Below are 13,641 nucleotides of genomic sequence, written 5' to 3'. Positions count from 1 at the left end.
TTCCGATCCAAAAAACCCTGTGTGAACTTACCCTTTGCACTGATGTATACAGTCTGTTTACAACAAGGGTTAATTTTGCATGCAGTAACTCCAGTTAGCCTGCAGATGGCAGTGTAATAACTGGAGATATCTTATATGGCCTTGCAGTTCTTCAGAATTTCGGATTTTCTTCTTTCCTCTTTCCTGTTTTTGGCTACAAATGTGCAGATGAAGCATGAACAGAAAATAGAGCCCTGTCCGTACACCCTGAAATCTGCAGTGTGGCTTATATCACACAGAGAAAATGTCTGGATAGATGTGGATTACTGTGAATACTGTATCTGATACCTGGCTGTCTGTTGACGGACCAGAACAATGGACAAATAGGCTGCTAATACAGCAGACTCCAATAGTGAATGACAGCACCCACTGACTATAATGGGGTAAATTGGGTGTTCATTGTTTTAAACGGAAACTGCTGGTCCAAAAAATTGGGCAATGGAGACTCCAGCACAAATGTGATATAAACTAGACAACATAGATGGGCTGAATAACTAGGGAGAAGTGAAATATCTGACCACCAGTCGGCTCTCATGATCATTGGTCAGACCCCCCCAAATCAGAGACTTATCCCTTATCCTGGGGTACAACCCCTTCGTCTAGAATAGAAAACCCATTGTCCTATAGTCTATCCTCTCAAAAAAAATTTTAGGGTGTTCCCAATTCTGGATCCTCATCTTGGCCAGAGTAGAGAGAGCGTCTTGTTTTCTGGAGGACTTGATTCAAATGGATGCTTTGTAATGCTTAATTTCTCCTGTGGTGGCGCTGTAGGATCTTGATGCTATTAGGTGTCCCACAGATTGCAGTAAGGGGACACAAATCAAATCAAAAATGCTTTATTGGCACGTCCGAATAGGTATTTGGCATTGCCAAAGCTAGTAAAGTGGGCGGGGGGGGGGGGGAGTTGGGTGGGTGGTGGGTATGGGGGGAGGTTTGGGTTATAACAGTCCATGGAGTCTCATCTTCCTCTTCGTTGGTGACCGCTATATGGGGGGGGGGGGGGGTTTGAAGGTGGGGGGGCGGGTGTATTGGGATAAATATAACAGTCCATGGAGTCTCATCTTCCTCTTCGTTGGTGGCTGCTATGTGGGGGTGGGGTGGGGCGGGTGTATTGGGATAAATATAATAGTCCGTGGAAACAATGTCATAAATTTTATTTTTGCTAGAAAGCTGACTGCATTGGCAGTATGCCACCCGGGTGTCGGAGATATCGGTGCTGTTAGTTTCGGCACCAATATCTTGCCACTGTCAGAAGGGCGGCCCTTACAGCCGAGCGCCCCACCACCTCCCTGACAGTATTACAATAGTACCGCCAGCACCAGTCTCCTTGAAGGGTCCTCTTTAAGAGATCTTTCTAACAAGTAGGGGCTGTGGTACAGAGTATCCCTTTAACTACTGGCCGACCATCCTGTCAGTATATGTTTATCTCTGCATGGATGAAGCTGTATGTCTAGAGCGGGGAGGCGGCTGTCAGTGACACCAGGCTCCTCAGACAGGAGACAGGAACAGTTTATTACCCCCCTGCCTCCCCAATCGCTCCTTGGGGCAGATTTATTAGGCTATATAACAGCAAATCTGCCCCATTGTCACTGTGTATAGAGCTATGGGAACTGCCATGATGCAAATTACCCCGACCCAGCGGTTACATGATCATGGAGTGTCGGGGGGAATATGCCGGAGCCGCTGGGTCCCTCCTGTACATGGGGCTAATGTATCAGCTCCTGATGGGGATGGGGGGGGAATGTGATGTTAAAGTGTTTGCCATGGTCTATTATGAGTTTATGGGGAACGCAATGTGATAGATAGATAGATAGATAGATAGATAGATAGATAGATAGATAGATAGATAGATAGATAGTAGATGGATAGATAGATAGTAGATGGATAGATAGATAGATAGATAGATAGATAGATAGATAGATAGATAGTAGATGGATAGATAGATAGGAGATGGATGGATGGATAGATAGATAGATAGGAGATAGATAGAAGATGGATAGATAGGAGATGGATAGATACCATAGATAGATAGATAGATAGATAGATGGGAGATAGATAGATACAAGATAGATACGAGATAGATAGGAGATAGATATTAGATAGATAGGCGATAGATAGATGCGAGAGAGATAGATGCGAGAGAGATAGATAGATAGATAGATAGATAGATAGATAGATACGAGATAGATAGATAGATAGATAGATATTAAAACAATACACAAATAAAAATAACAAAAAAAAAACTAAAGCCCTATGTATCATGGAAAAAAGATGCAAAAAATACCTGAATACTCCAATAAAATAAAATGTTATTGCCTTCAAAACGTATAAAAAAAAATTAAAAAAACCATTAATGTGTCTGGTTCTAAACCAGTGACAATGCTCTGGCCCTGAAGTGGTTAATGCACCATCTATAAGGACACAAGGCAGTATATTCTATCAGGTCATTCCTATAAGATTATTCCTACCTTGCATGTCCTTCCGTCAGCGAGGAATCCATCGCACATCGCAGCGAGGGCGTAAAATCTAAACTATGAGATAGAAAAAAGTTTAGATAAATAAGTAAAAAGTGACGTCTTATTATATTAAACACATAAAGTCTGACTATGAGATGGGCAGGCGCGGTGTTAGGATTATTATATGTCTGGCTATCCTCTCGCCAAGTGTCTGTAAGACGTCTCCGTACATCCCAAGCCTTGTCCGCACAGGTGCAGCCCAGACTCCCATCTATAGGATGACGTGCAGTGTGCACAGTGGTCTACAGGTGGCACAAAAACATCAGCCATGTGGGAACTTGTCAGGTCTTCCATCTCTAGGACAAGTCGTATGGTATGGAAACCCCAACATACAAAAACACAAAGCCAAATCTGCAGTGAGCAGGTCCTGCCGGGCTTCTCCCCTCCCCTCAGAGGCTCCTAGATATTTCCACAAAGCCCCTCACATCTGCCAGGGAAGGCAGGACATCCCCGTCCCACATCTGGGCTGGATCCTTGTGACGGGGAGGTTGCGATTAGAGGGATCCTTGACATGGCATGAAGTGATTCTCTTCTCCTTCATCGCTGTCTCAGCAAGGTGAGGGGGAGTGGTGAGGAGACAATAAGAGGGGTGGGGGTCTGAGGGAAAACTGGGGGGGCTACAGATAGACCAGAATTGGGAAAGGCTTAAGTGCTGGGATTCAGTACTAAGAGAGGCTGTAAAGCAGGGTCCATGTATACGCCAGCCTATAGAAGTGTTGTCTTTGCATGCATGCATATGTATAAGTGGTGTGCCCCTTTAAGTACTCCTGTGACTGCAGATAATCCCCAATATCTGATTTCCCCATTGAGATATGGGGTGTTGTTTGGTTGTTCATTGATGGTTGCTTTCCTGTCTGATCCCAGCGCTCAAAGCCTTTGCTTTAGGGCTTGTAGTTGTAGCTGGAGAGCAACAGATTGGAGATCACTACATACTGTATATTGTCTAATTTTATATGTAGATGGTTAGCCCCATATAGGGATCACAATGTACATTTTTATTCCCATCAGTAAGTCTTTGTAGAATGGGAGAAAATCCACGCAAACACGGGGAGAACATACAAATGCCTTGCAGATGTTGTTCCTGGCAGGATTCGAACCCAGGACTCCAGGGCTGCAAGGCTGCAGTGCTAACCACTGAGCCACCGTGTTGCCCTTGTCTTAGGCTTATGACTTGGGGCACAGGACAAACTCAGCTCTGCTGAGGCTATGCTAAGACTACACAGTGACCTCGGCCAAGTCTCCCATCATGTGACCAAAGATCGCCGTGTCCCCCTGCGACTCCTTCAGTGCACGGAGTCACACTGCAACCCCAAAACTTCTAGCCACAAAAAAAAATCCAGCGATGTTTTCGAAACCAGAAGTCGCCTTCAGGTCACAAACATTAGTGAAGGAGTCACGGGGCGACACGGCGATCTTTGGTCATGCGAAGGAAGTCATGGTCAAAGCAGTCTTAGATTCATCTGTGAGCCAGATGTAGCAGTGCTGAGTTTGTCGTGTGCTGCAAGTCACCATGTGTCATCTGTCATTTTACTTAGGGCTGCAGGAAATTCTTCCATTAACACGGTGCATTAACAGCGCAGTCCCCAAAGAGTTAAAGAGAGGTTCGGCTCCGCTACTTCTGTGTGTCTAATCCGTGACATTTTTATAATTTCGCCCACATTTGGCATATGATGGGTAACTCACCGCTCCCCTTGGCAGGCAGATATCGGTGTCCCCTCTGTAAGACGTATTACCCAGCAGCTGTAGCTCATGTTATATTCTGGTTCGCAGCATGTGTCGGAATGATTAAGACCAGCGCAGTTCTCCGGAGACGGCCGCGTTATTACCAGATGCGATCAGACTGAGAAATACTAAATTTGCTCTGATGATTGGCCAGGACCTTATACAAGGAGCCAGCGAAAAGAAGGGAAAACTCCGACTCATGTGACATATCCTTGTGCAGGCTGCCAGTGCGACAGCACCGCGCGGTGACTTACCATGTAGTGTTGAGGTCCCCATCCTAATATCATTGTAGCTGTTTTGCGGCAAATTTCCAACCGTGAATAGTTATTGTTTTCACTTATATGGGACTAAATTTCTGACCGGAAGAATTTCTGAAGATATATTTAGAACTGTGTTAGATTGATTTCTCTATAGGCACCACTAGGGGGAGCTCAGGAGCTTACTGAATACTGTTCCACTTAAAGGGGTATTCCAGTAATATTAAGGTGTACCCTATACACTGGTGTATCAGAGGGTGGGTGGTCTGACTGTTGGCATCCGCATTGATCATGGGAATGAGGGTTACTAGTGTCTTTTAAATGGGGGTTGGTCAGTCAAGCATGAGCACTATCGCTCTATTCACTGTCTATGGGGCTGACAGAAGTTGCCAGGTAGCTGTGTATGCTGGACCACCACTCCATTCACATGATCGACTTGGGGTCCCTGTAGGTATTGGTGGTCCTAACAGTTGGACCTCCACTAATTTATCCCTTAGGTCACTCTATTGGATGGGGGATACGTTATAAAAACTGGAATACCCCTAATTAGTCATTCCTGCGCCATTCCTCCGACCCCAATACAAACTAATCACAAGATGAAATGTTTGCTGAAATTGTTCAGTGTGGAGTGGGGACCCATATGTATGTATGTCATATTTATTTATCTAAGTCATATCTATCTATCTATCTATCTATCTATCTATCTATCTATCTATCTATCTATCATCTATCATCTATCATCTATCTATCTATCTATCATCTATCTATCTATCTATCTATCTATCATCTATCTATCATCTATCTATCTATCTATCTATCATCTATCTATCTATCTATCTATCTATCTATCTATCATCTATCATCTATCTATCATCTATCTATCTATCTATCTATCTATCTATCTATCTATCTATCTCCTATCTATCTATCTATCTATCTATCTATCTATCTATCTATCTCCTATCTATCTATCTATCTATCTATCTATCTATCATCTATCTATCATCTATCTATCTATCATCTATCTATCATCTATCTATCTATCTATCTATCTATCTATCTCCTATCTATCTATCTATCTATCTATCTATCTATCTATCTATCTATCTATCATCTATCTATCTATCTATCTATCATCTATCATCTATCTATCATCTATCTATCATCTATCTATCTATCTATCTATCTATCTATCTATCTCCTATCTATCTATCTATCTATCTATCTATCTATCATCTATCTATCTATCTATCTATCTCCTATCTATCTATCATCTATCTATCTATCTATCTATCTATCTATCTCCTATCTATCTATCTATCTATCTATCTATCTATCATCTATCTATCATATATCTATCTATCTATCATCTATCTATTTATCTATCTATCTATCTATCTATCTATCTCCTATCTATCTATCTATCTATCTATCTATCATCTATCTATCTATCTATCTATCTATCTCCTATCTATCTATCTATCTATCTATCTATCTATCTATCTCCTATCTATCTATCTATCTATCTATCTATCTCCTATCTATCCATCTATCCATCTATCTATCTATCATCTATCTATCTATCTATCTATCTCCTATCTATCTATCCATCTCCTATCTATCTATCTATCTATCTATCTCCTATCTATCTATCTCCTATCTATCTATCTATCTATCTATCTATCTATCTATCTATCTATCTATCTATCATATATCTATCTATCATCTATCTATCTATCTATCTATCTATCTATCTATCATCTATCTATCTATCTCCTATCTATCTATCTATCTATCTATCTCCTATCTATCTATCTATCTATCATCTATCTATCTATCTATCTATCTATCTATCTCCTATCTATCTATCCATCTATCCATCTATCTCCTATCTATCTATCTATCTATCTATCTATCTATCTATCTATCATCTATCTATTTATCTATCTATCTATCTATCTATCTATCTATCTATCTATCATCTATCTATCTATCTATCTATCTATCTCCTATCTATCTATCTATCTATCTATCTATCTATCTATCTATCTATCTCCTATCTATCTATCTATCTATCTATCTATCTATCTATCTCCTATCTATCATCTATCTATCTATCTCCTATCTATCTATCTATCTATCTATCTATCTATCTATCTATCATCTATCTATCTATCTATCTATCTCCTATCTATCTATCTATCTATCTATCTATCTATCTATCTATCTATCTCCTATCTATCTATCTATCTATCTATCTCCTATCTATCTATCTATCTATCTATCTCCTATCTATCTATCTATCTATCTATCTATCTATCTATCTATCTATCATCTATCTATCTATCTATCTCCTATCTATCTATCTATCTATCTATCTATCTATCTCCTATCTATCTATCTATCTATCTATCTATCTATCTATCTATCTATCTCCTATCTATCTATCTATCTATCTCCTATCTATCTATCTATCTATCTATCTATCTATCTATCTCCTATCTATCCATCTATCTCCTATCTATCTATCTATCTATCTATCTATCTATCTATCTATCTATCATCTATCTATCTATCTATCTATCTATCTATCTCCTATCTATCCATCTATCTCCTATCTATCTATCTATCTATCTATCTATCTATCTATCTCCTATCTATCTATCTATCTATCTATCTATCTATCTATCTATCTCCTATCTATCTATCTATCTATCTATCTATCATATATCTATCTATCATCTATCTATTTATCTATCTATCTATCTATCTATCTATCTATCTCCTATCTATCTATCATCTATCTATCTATCTATCTATCTATCTATCTATCTCCTATCTATCTATCTATCTATCTCCTATCTATCTATCCATCTATCCATCTATCTCCTATCTATCTATCTATCTATCTATCTATCTATCTATCTATCTATCTATCATCTATCTATCTATCTATCTACTATCTATCTATCTATCTATCTATCTATCTATCTATCTATCATCTATCTATCTATCATCTATCTATCTCCTATCTATCTATCTATCTATCTATCTATCCACCTATCTATCTATGCACCTATTTCAGTCTTTTCTGTGTGCCGCCATCTTGGCGTTGATCTATTGTTCCTCCGTGCTCAGCCTGACATATAGCTCCATGCCTGGGCACTGTTAGTGCGGTTATGAGTTATAACCCATGGGGCGCCATCACTTTCCAGACAACATTCATTTATAAAGCCTTTGTATCTATAAACCTGCATTCCTGGCGTGATATTCCGCAGGGCGCTCTGAGGCTCAGATATATACGGATTGCAGATAACACTGTTATAAAGCTGTGCGGTACATTTTTATCATAACCCTTCATGGAAGGAGGCGAAGCTGTGCGGACATATTTAGACGTCTTATCCCAGAGTTTACAATCTATCAGCCATATGGTTTAAGTATCTTCTAGATGATGTGAAGTCCAAGCCACTAACTTGTTCTTATTTCATAAATACAACTTGTTCCCGGGATATAGAAAGGTTCACAACAAGAAACACTCCGTCCAAAACACACTGTAAGGAGCGCACAAGAAAGTCATCAAACCATAACTAAGTATTAGACTCTGAACCGATCACAAGAAATCACCAGAAAATAGAATAAAAAAAAATCTACAATAGGAAAATAAAAGCATCAAGAAAAAAGTCATATATCTGGTATTATTACATAATTATACATTCCTTTAAAATGCTTTACTGTTTTTTGCATCTTTTAGTAATTTGTCCAAGCATAGAGCGCCCCCTGATTTCAATGCGGACTGGGGTGATATGCTGGGTCTGGTGACAGTAACCTATCTATCTGCAGGGCTGGGGTGATATGCTGGGTCTGGTGACACTAACCTATCTATCTGCAGGACTGGGGTGATATGCTGGGTCTGGTGACAGTAACCTATCTATCTGCAGGGCTGGGGTGATATGCTGGGGTCTGGTGACAGTAACCTATCTATCTGCAGGGCTGGGGTGATATGCTGGTTCTGGTGACAGTAACCTATCTATCTACAGGACTGGGGTGATATGCTGGTTCTGGTGACAGTAACCTATCTATCTGCAGGACTGGGGTGATATGCTGGTTCTGGTGACAGTAACCTATCTATCTGCAGGGCTGGGGTGATATACTGGGGTCTGGTGACAGTAACCTATCTATCTGCAGGGCTGGGGTGATATGCTGGGTCTGGTGACAGTAACCTATCTATCTGCATGGCTGGGGTGATATGCTGGTTCTGGTGACAGTAACCTATCTATCTACAGGACTGGGGTGATATGCTGGTTCTGGTGACAGTAACCTATCTATCTGCAGGGCTGGGGTGATATACTGGGGTCTGGTGACAGTAACCTATCTATCTGCAGGGCTGGGGTGATATGCTGGGTCTGGTGACAGTAACCTATCTATCTGCAGGGCTGGGGTGATATGCTGGGTCTGGTGACACTAACCTATCTATCTGCAGGGCTGGGGTGATATGCTGGGTCTGGTGACAGTAACCTATCTATCTGCAGGGCTGGGGTGATATGCTGGTTCTGGTGACAGTAACCTATCTATCTGCAGGACTAGGGTGATATGCTGGTTCTGGTGACAGTAACCTATCTATCTGCAGGGCTGGGGTGATATGCTGGGTCTGGTGACAGTAACCTATCTATCTGCAGGGCTGGGGTGATATGCTGGGTCTGGTGACAGTAACCTATCTATCTGCAGGGCTGGGGTGATATGCTGGTTCTGGTGACAGTAACCTATCTATCTACAGGGCTGGGGTGATATGCTGGGTCTGGTGACAGTAACCTATCTATCTGCAGGACTGGGGTGATATGCTGGGTCTGGTGACAGTAACCTATCTATCTGCAGGACTGGGGTGATATGCTGGGTCTGGGGACACTAACCTATCTATCTGCAGGGCTGGGGTGATATGCTGGGTCTGGGGACACTAACCTATCTATCTGCAGGGCTGGGGTGATATGCTGGGTCTGGTGACAGTAACCTATCTATCTGCAGGGCTGGGGTGATATGCTGGGTCTGGGGACACTAACCTATCTATCTGCAGGGCTGGGGTGATATACTGGGGTCTGGTGCCACACTCCCTTTAAGAGTTGGGAATGTTTTACTAAGAGATCTTATGTTACATGGAAGACGTCGCCTTTCAGGAGTTTGTTTATTGGAGATACTTCAAGTGTTGGTTGGAAGTGAGAGAAAGAGAATAAGACGTTAGGAATGTAGAAGTAGCAGTGTAAAGAATTATAATCACCCCCTCGGATACTTTGTGGTACGGTCCTGCACCCCCCCTAACCACCGGGCGTCAGTGACCACCCATACATGGCTATATTATGGGCAATAGTTTGGGATCAGACTGCACTGCAACTTAGAATAAACCTCAAATATTAGGACTTGGCTTACGCTGGACCCCCGCTGGGCATAAAGCAAAATGTCATTCTTTTGGTAGAAACCACTGCTGACACGTCTGTTTTAGCAAAAACTTGTATTCTTAATTTTTGAAATAACAATTCTGGAACATCTTTACTTCTATCTCATGCTATTCCTCTGTTATAAGGATGCATTGACATCTGGGTGTTACCGCTAGGAGGCGTGTCTCTAGACAGACAGATACTGTCCAATCAGATCTGCCAGTGCCAGACAGCGTGGGGACACACCCATTTGACAAGGTGGTGATAAACGGACAACTCAGACCAATTTCACCACCTGTAAAACTGTCCATACCCGAGATACGGGTCGGTGGTCATAACTGGGCCAGTTTAGGTAACAATTGTTTATCATTTATGTGAATGACCATAGAGAGCAAGCAAACTGGGCGAGATGGTGCTACAGTATTGCAATATTAAGCCAAGATGGATGTCAAGGCAGCCCTTGAAAACAGCGTCTACCTCTTCTGTGTAGGAGGAGAAGGAGACTTCCTCCTGACAGGGCGCTGCTTAAAGGGATTCTACCATTAAACTACTTTTTTTTCTAATTACCACGTCGGAATAGCCTTCAGAAAGGCTATTCGTCTCCTACCTTTAGACGTGGTCTCCGCCGCGCCGTTCCGTAGAAATACCGGTTTTAACCGGTATGCAAATGAGCTCTCCGCAGCAATGAGGGCGGGCCCCAGCGCTGAAAGGCCGATGAGCGCATCCCCATTGCTGCCCGAGAGCTCTTTCCTGCGCCGCCTCCTTCTTCTGCAGCAACTCCGCCTCTTCTGGCTTCTCTTGCTCTTGTAGTTCTATACAGGAGCATAGAGAGGCCACCCCAAAATGGCCACCGACTCCTGTATTGAACTGCAAGAGCGGCTACCCAAAAATGGCCGATTTTTGGGTAGCCGCTCTTGCAGTTCAATACAGGAGCCGGCCGGCAGTCATTTTGGGGTAGCCGCTCTTGCAGTTCAATACAGGAGCCGGTGGCCATTTTGGGGTGGCCTCTCTATGCTCCTGTATAGAACTACAAGAGCAAGAGAAACCAGAAGAGGCGGAGTTGCTGCAGAAGAAGGAGGCGGCGCAGGAAAGAGCTCTGGGCAGCAATGGGGATGCGCTCATCGGCCTTTCAGCGCTGGGGCACGCCCTCATTGCTGCGGAGAGCTCATTTGCATACCGGTTAAAACCGGTATTTCTCCGAATTGGCGCGGCGGAGACCACGTCTAAAGGTAGGAGACAAATAGCCTTTCTTAAGGCTATTCCGACGTGGTAATTAGAAAAAAAGGTAGTTTAATGGTAGAATCCCTTTAAGTCCGGATCCCTCCATAGTGCTCGTATTGCTTATAAGTTGTATAGTGTATACTGTTGGCGTTATATAAAACATTTGGGGGTTTATTGCCTCTGTTATCACCATTACCATAGGGTTGGACTCTTAGGTGGTCACATAACATATAACCTTCTTCGCGGCCTCTCTGCCAGTAGAGTCTTGGTCATGTGAGCTTTATACACAATGCATTACACGGCGACTCTTACACTTTGGCTTGGTTGATATTTGGACTTCCTGTTGATGAAACTCTAAACCCTATTCCGTCCTTATTTAATGCACTTCAAAGAGGCGGCGTTGCGGCACGAGCGCAGGTTCTGACTGTGAGTGCTCGGCACATGCTGGGAGATCGCTGTCCACTCTCTTACAGACCTCATTAACGTGTCTGTTGTTTTCTCATCTGTCATTGTGATTATAGCAATGACACAAATATGCAGAAATTCTCCGGCTTTTGTATATTTTCCACGTCTTAAGAGGCCCCAGCGAGCCTGATGTGGAAACCACCAGCACCGCTCACACACTGAGTCTGTCAAACATAGGAGAAATGCTAAGTATTGTGCGCGGCGCTGGCCAACTTATTCCTTTTTTATGTGAACTTTTGCAAAGAAACTTGGATGTGGTGAGTGGTGGGACAGCTGGGAATATTCAGGGTAAGCCTTGGTGGATAGACTGCATCTGGGACTGAGAAGTCAGGAAGTTTTACGTCTCTGCAGACCCGATGGTGTTATGAGGGTGATGTATGAGCATTATCTTAATGTAAACCATCCACCGATCAGCCATGACGGCTCTTATGACAATGACACCTGTCATGGGGTGGGATACGTTAGGTAGCAAGTGGTCACTTCTCGTCCCAATCAACCTTACAGTGACCACCTCTTTGAGAAGACCACTCCCCTAGCAGACCAGATTTCCTTAAGGTCCACCTCATAGGATGCATCCTCTAGAAGACCAACATGGTCTAGATGAGAAGACCACAACCATCCATCTAACGTTCTCCTTCCTATTCCCCAGTGCAATGCGTCTCCGCAGTTTGGCTTTTCTCCTTACTCTCCTGTTGGTCTCCTCACATGGAGTACGAGGAGAAGAAGAGGAGGAAGAAGAAGAAGAGGAGGAGGAGGAGGAAGACTTTGTCTTCGTGACTTCCGCACCCTTAGAGTGTCCCAAGGACTGTACGTGTACCCAAGAAGGAGTAGTGAACTGTGCCGGAGTAGATCTCAAGGAGTTTCCTACTGATCTTCCTGAACATACAAACCACCTATCCTTGCAGGTCTGGTCTGAGATGTTGTGGGAGATGCTTACAAGTAGATAAGGAATATGGTGGGGTGGTGGGAGGTCATCTGGTCATGTCCTCTGAATCCTCATATATAGTAGACAAATCCTAGGCCTTATAGAATTCGGTTATGATTCCCAAACTAGGGATTTCATCTTATTGTCTGCGAGCTTCCAATGTTACTACCCTTTTGGCGGGGGGAAGACTCGTAGCATATGTGAAGTCTTCTATACATAGCGATTGTTTATCTAGGACTTCCTTATAGGCAGCATCAACCCCTGTCCTTATGGGATATAAGAACGTACGCTCATCACAGAGAGGGATCTAGTGTATTTAATACATGTATCTCATCCAGTTGCCGAAATATGATGAGTGATCCAGTCTCATTGTATTAACGTAGAATAACCGGATAGAAGAGATCCCTCCAGAAGATCTGGTCCGACTTCACAGACTGGAGACTCTGAACTTACAGAATAATCGTCTTACATCGAGAGGTGAGAATAGTAACACTCCTGGGCCCCAATGTCAAATCTGTACAGGGCTCCTAACTACCATGTGTAATGTATACAATTGTCGAATATACAAGTTCCACCCATGAATATCTCACAGAAGATCTTCCCTCTTCTACCCCTTAGGACTCGTAGATGATCTCTTTGAACAGTTGGAGAATCTTAACTATCTATACCTGGCAAATAATAAGGTGAGGCTATCTTCTATCTTATCTTATGGAGACAAAAACTGAATTGAAATTGCATAGGATTCAATATAATCTTCAGAGCTGCATTCACAATTCTGCTCAATATTGGAAAGTCGCCATTTTTGTCACCAGCTGTACTCCTCTAAGACTGGTCGTACATATCATATACCTAGCTGTTGGTCCAACCTTATTCCTTCCTATCTCCATACACATGCGCGATTGGATTGGATTGGATACGTATGCTATCAGTATGGCGAAGGTAGTAAGCTTTTGCTAGACAGCTCCGAAGACTTCCTTGAAATTCAACACGTCTGACCTTTCTTTTCCCCAAGTGTAAAGATCCCACTTCCAATAATGCAAATCACCAGAGCAACATCTGCACCGACACTA

General features: G+C 42.7%; 1 protein-coding gene across 2 annotated transcripts in view; it reads left to right on the top strand.

The window, feature by feature from the left end:
* Nucleotides 1-2,924: 2,924 nt before the first annotated feature.
* Nucleotides 2,925-13,641, top strand: part of PODN (podocan) — a 34,917-nt gene continuing 24,200 nt past the window's right edge. Inside the window, exons 1-4 of one of the 2 annotated variants that reach the window (XM_075286263.1) lie at nucleotides 2,925-3,111; nucleotides 12,296-12,551; nucleotides 12,955-13,048; nucleotides 13,190-13,254. In XM_075286263.1, coding sequence (XP_075142364.1) covers nucleotides 12,300-12,551; nucleotides 12,955-13,048; nucleotides 13,190-13,254 — 411 coding nt within the window. In that variant the 5' untranslated portion in view covers nucleotides 2,925-3,111; nucleotides 12,296-12,299. Of the gene's footprint in view, nucleotides 3,112-12,191; nucleotides 12,552-12,954; nucleotides 13,049-13,189; nucleotides 13,255-13,641 lie in introns of those variants that run through there. The other variant, XM_075286262.1, reaches the window with a different exon arrangement.

The sequence above is a fragment of the Leptodactylus fuscus genome, chromosome 9 (assembly GCF_031893055.1).
Source record: "Leptodactylus fuscus isolate aLepFus1 chromosome 9, aLepFus1.hap2, whole genome shotgun sequence".
In the NCBI taxonomy this organism is placed as follows: domain Eukaryota; kingdom Metazoa; phylum Chordata; class Amphibia; order Anura; family Leptodactylidae; genus Leptodactylus; species Leptodactylus fuscus.
This window is presented reverse-complemented; position numbering and strand designations above follow the sequence as displayed.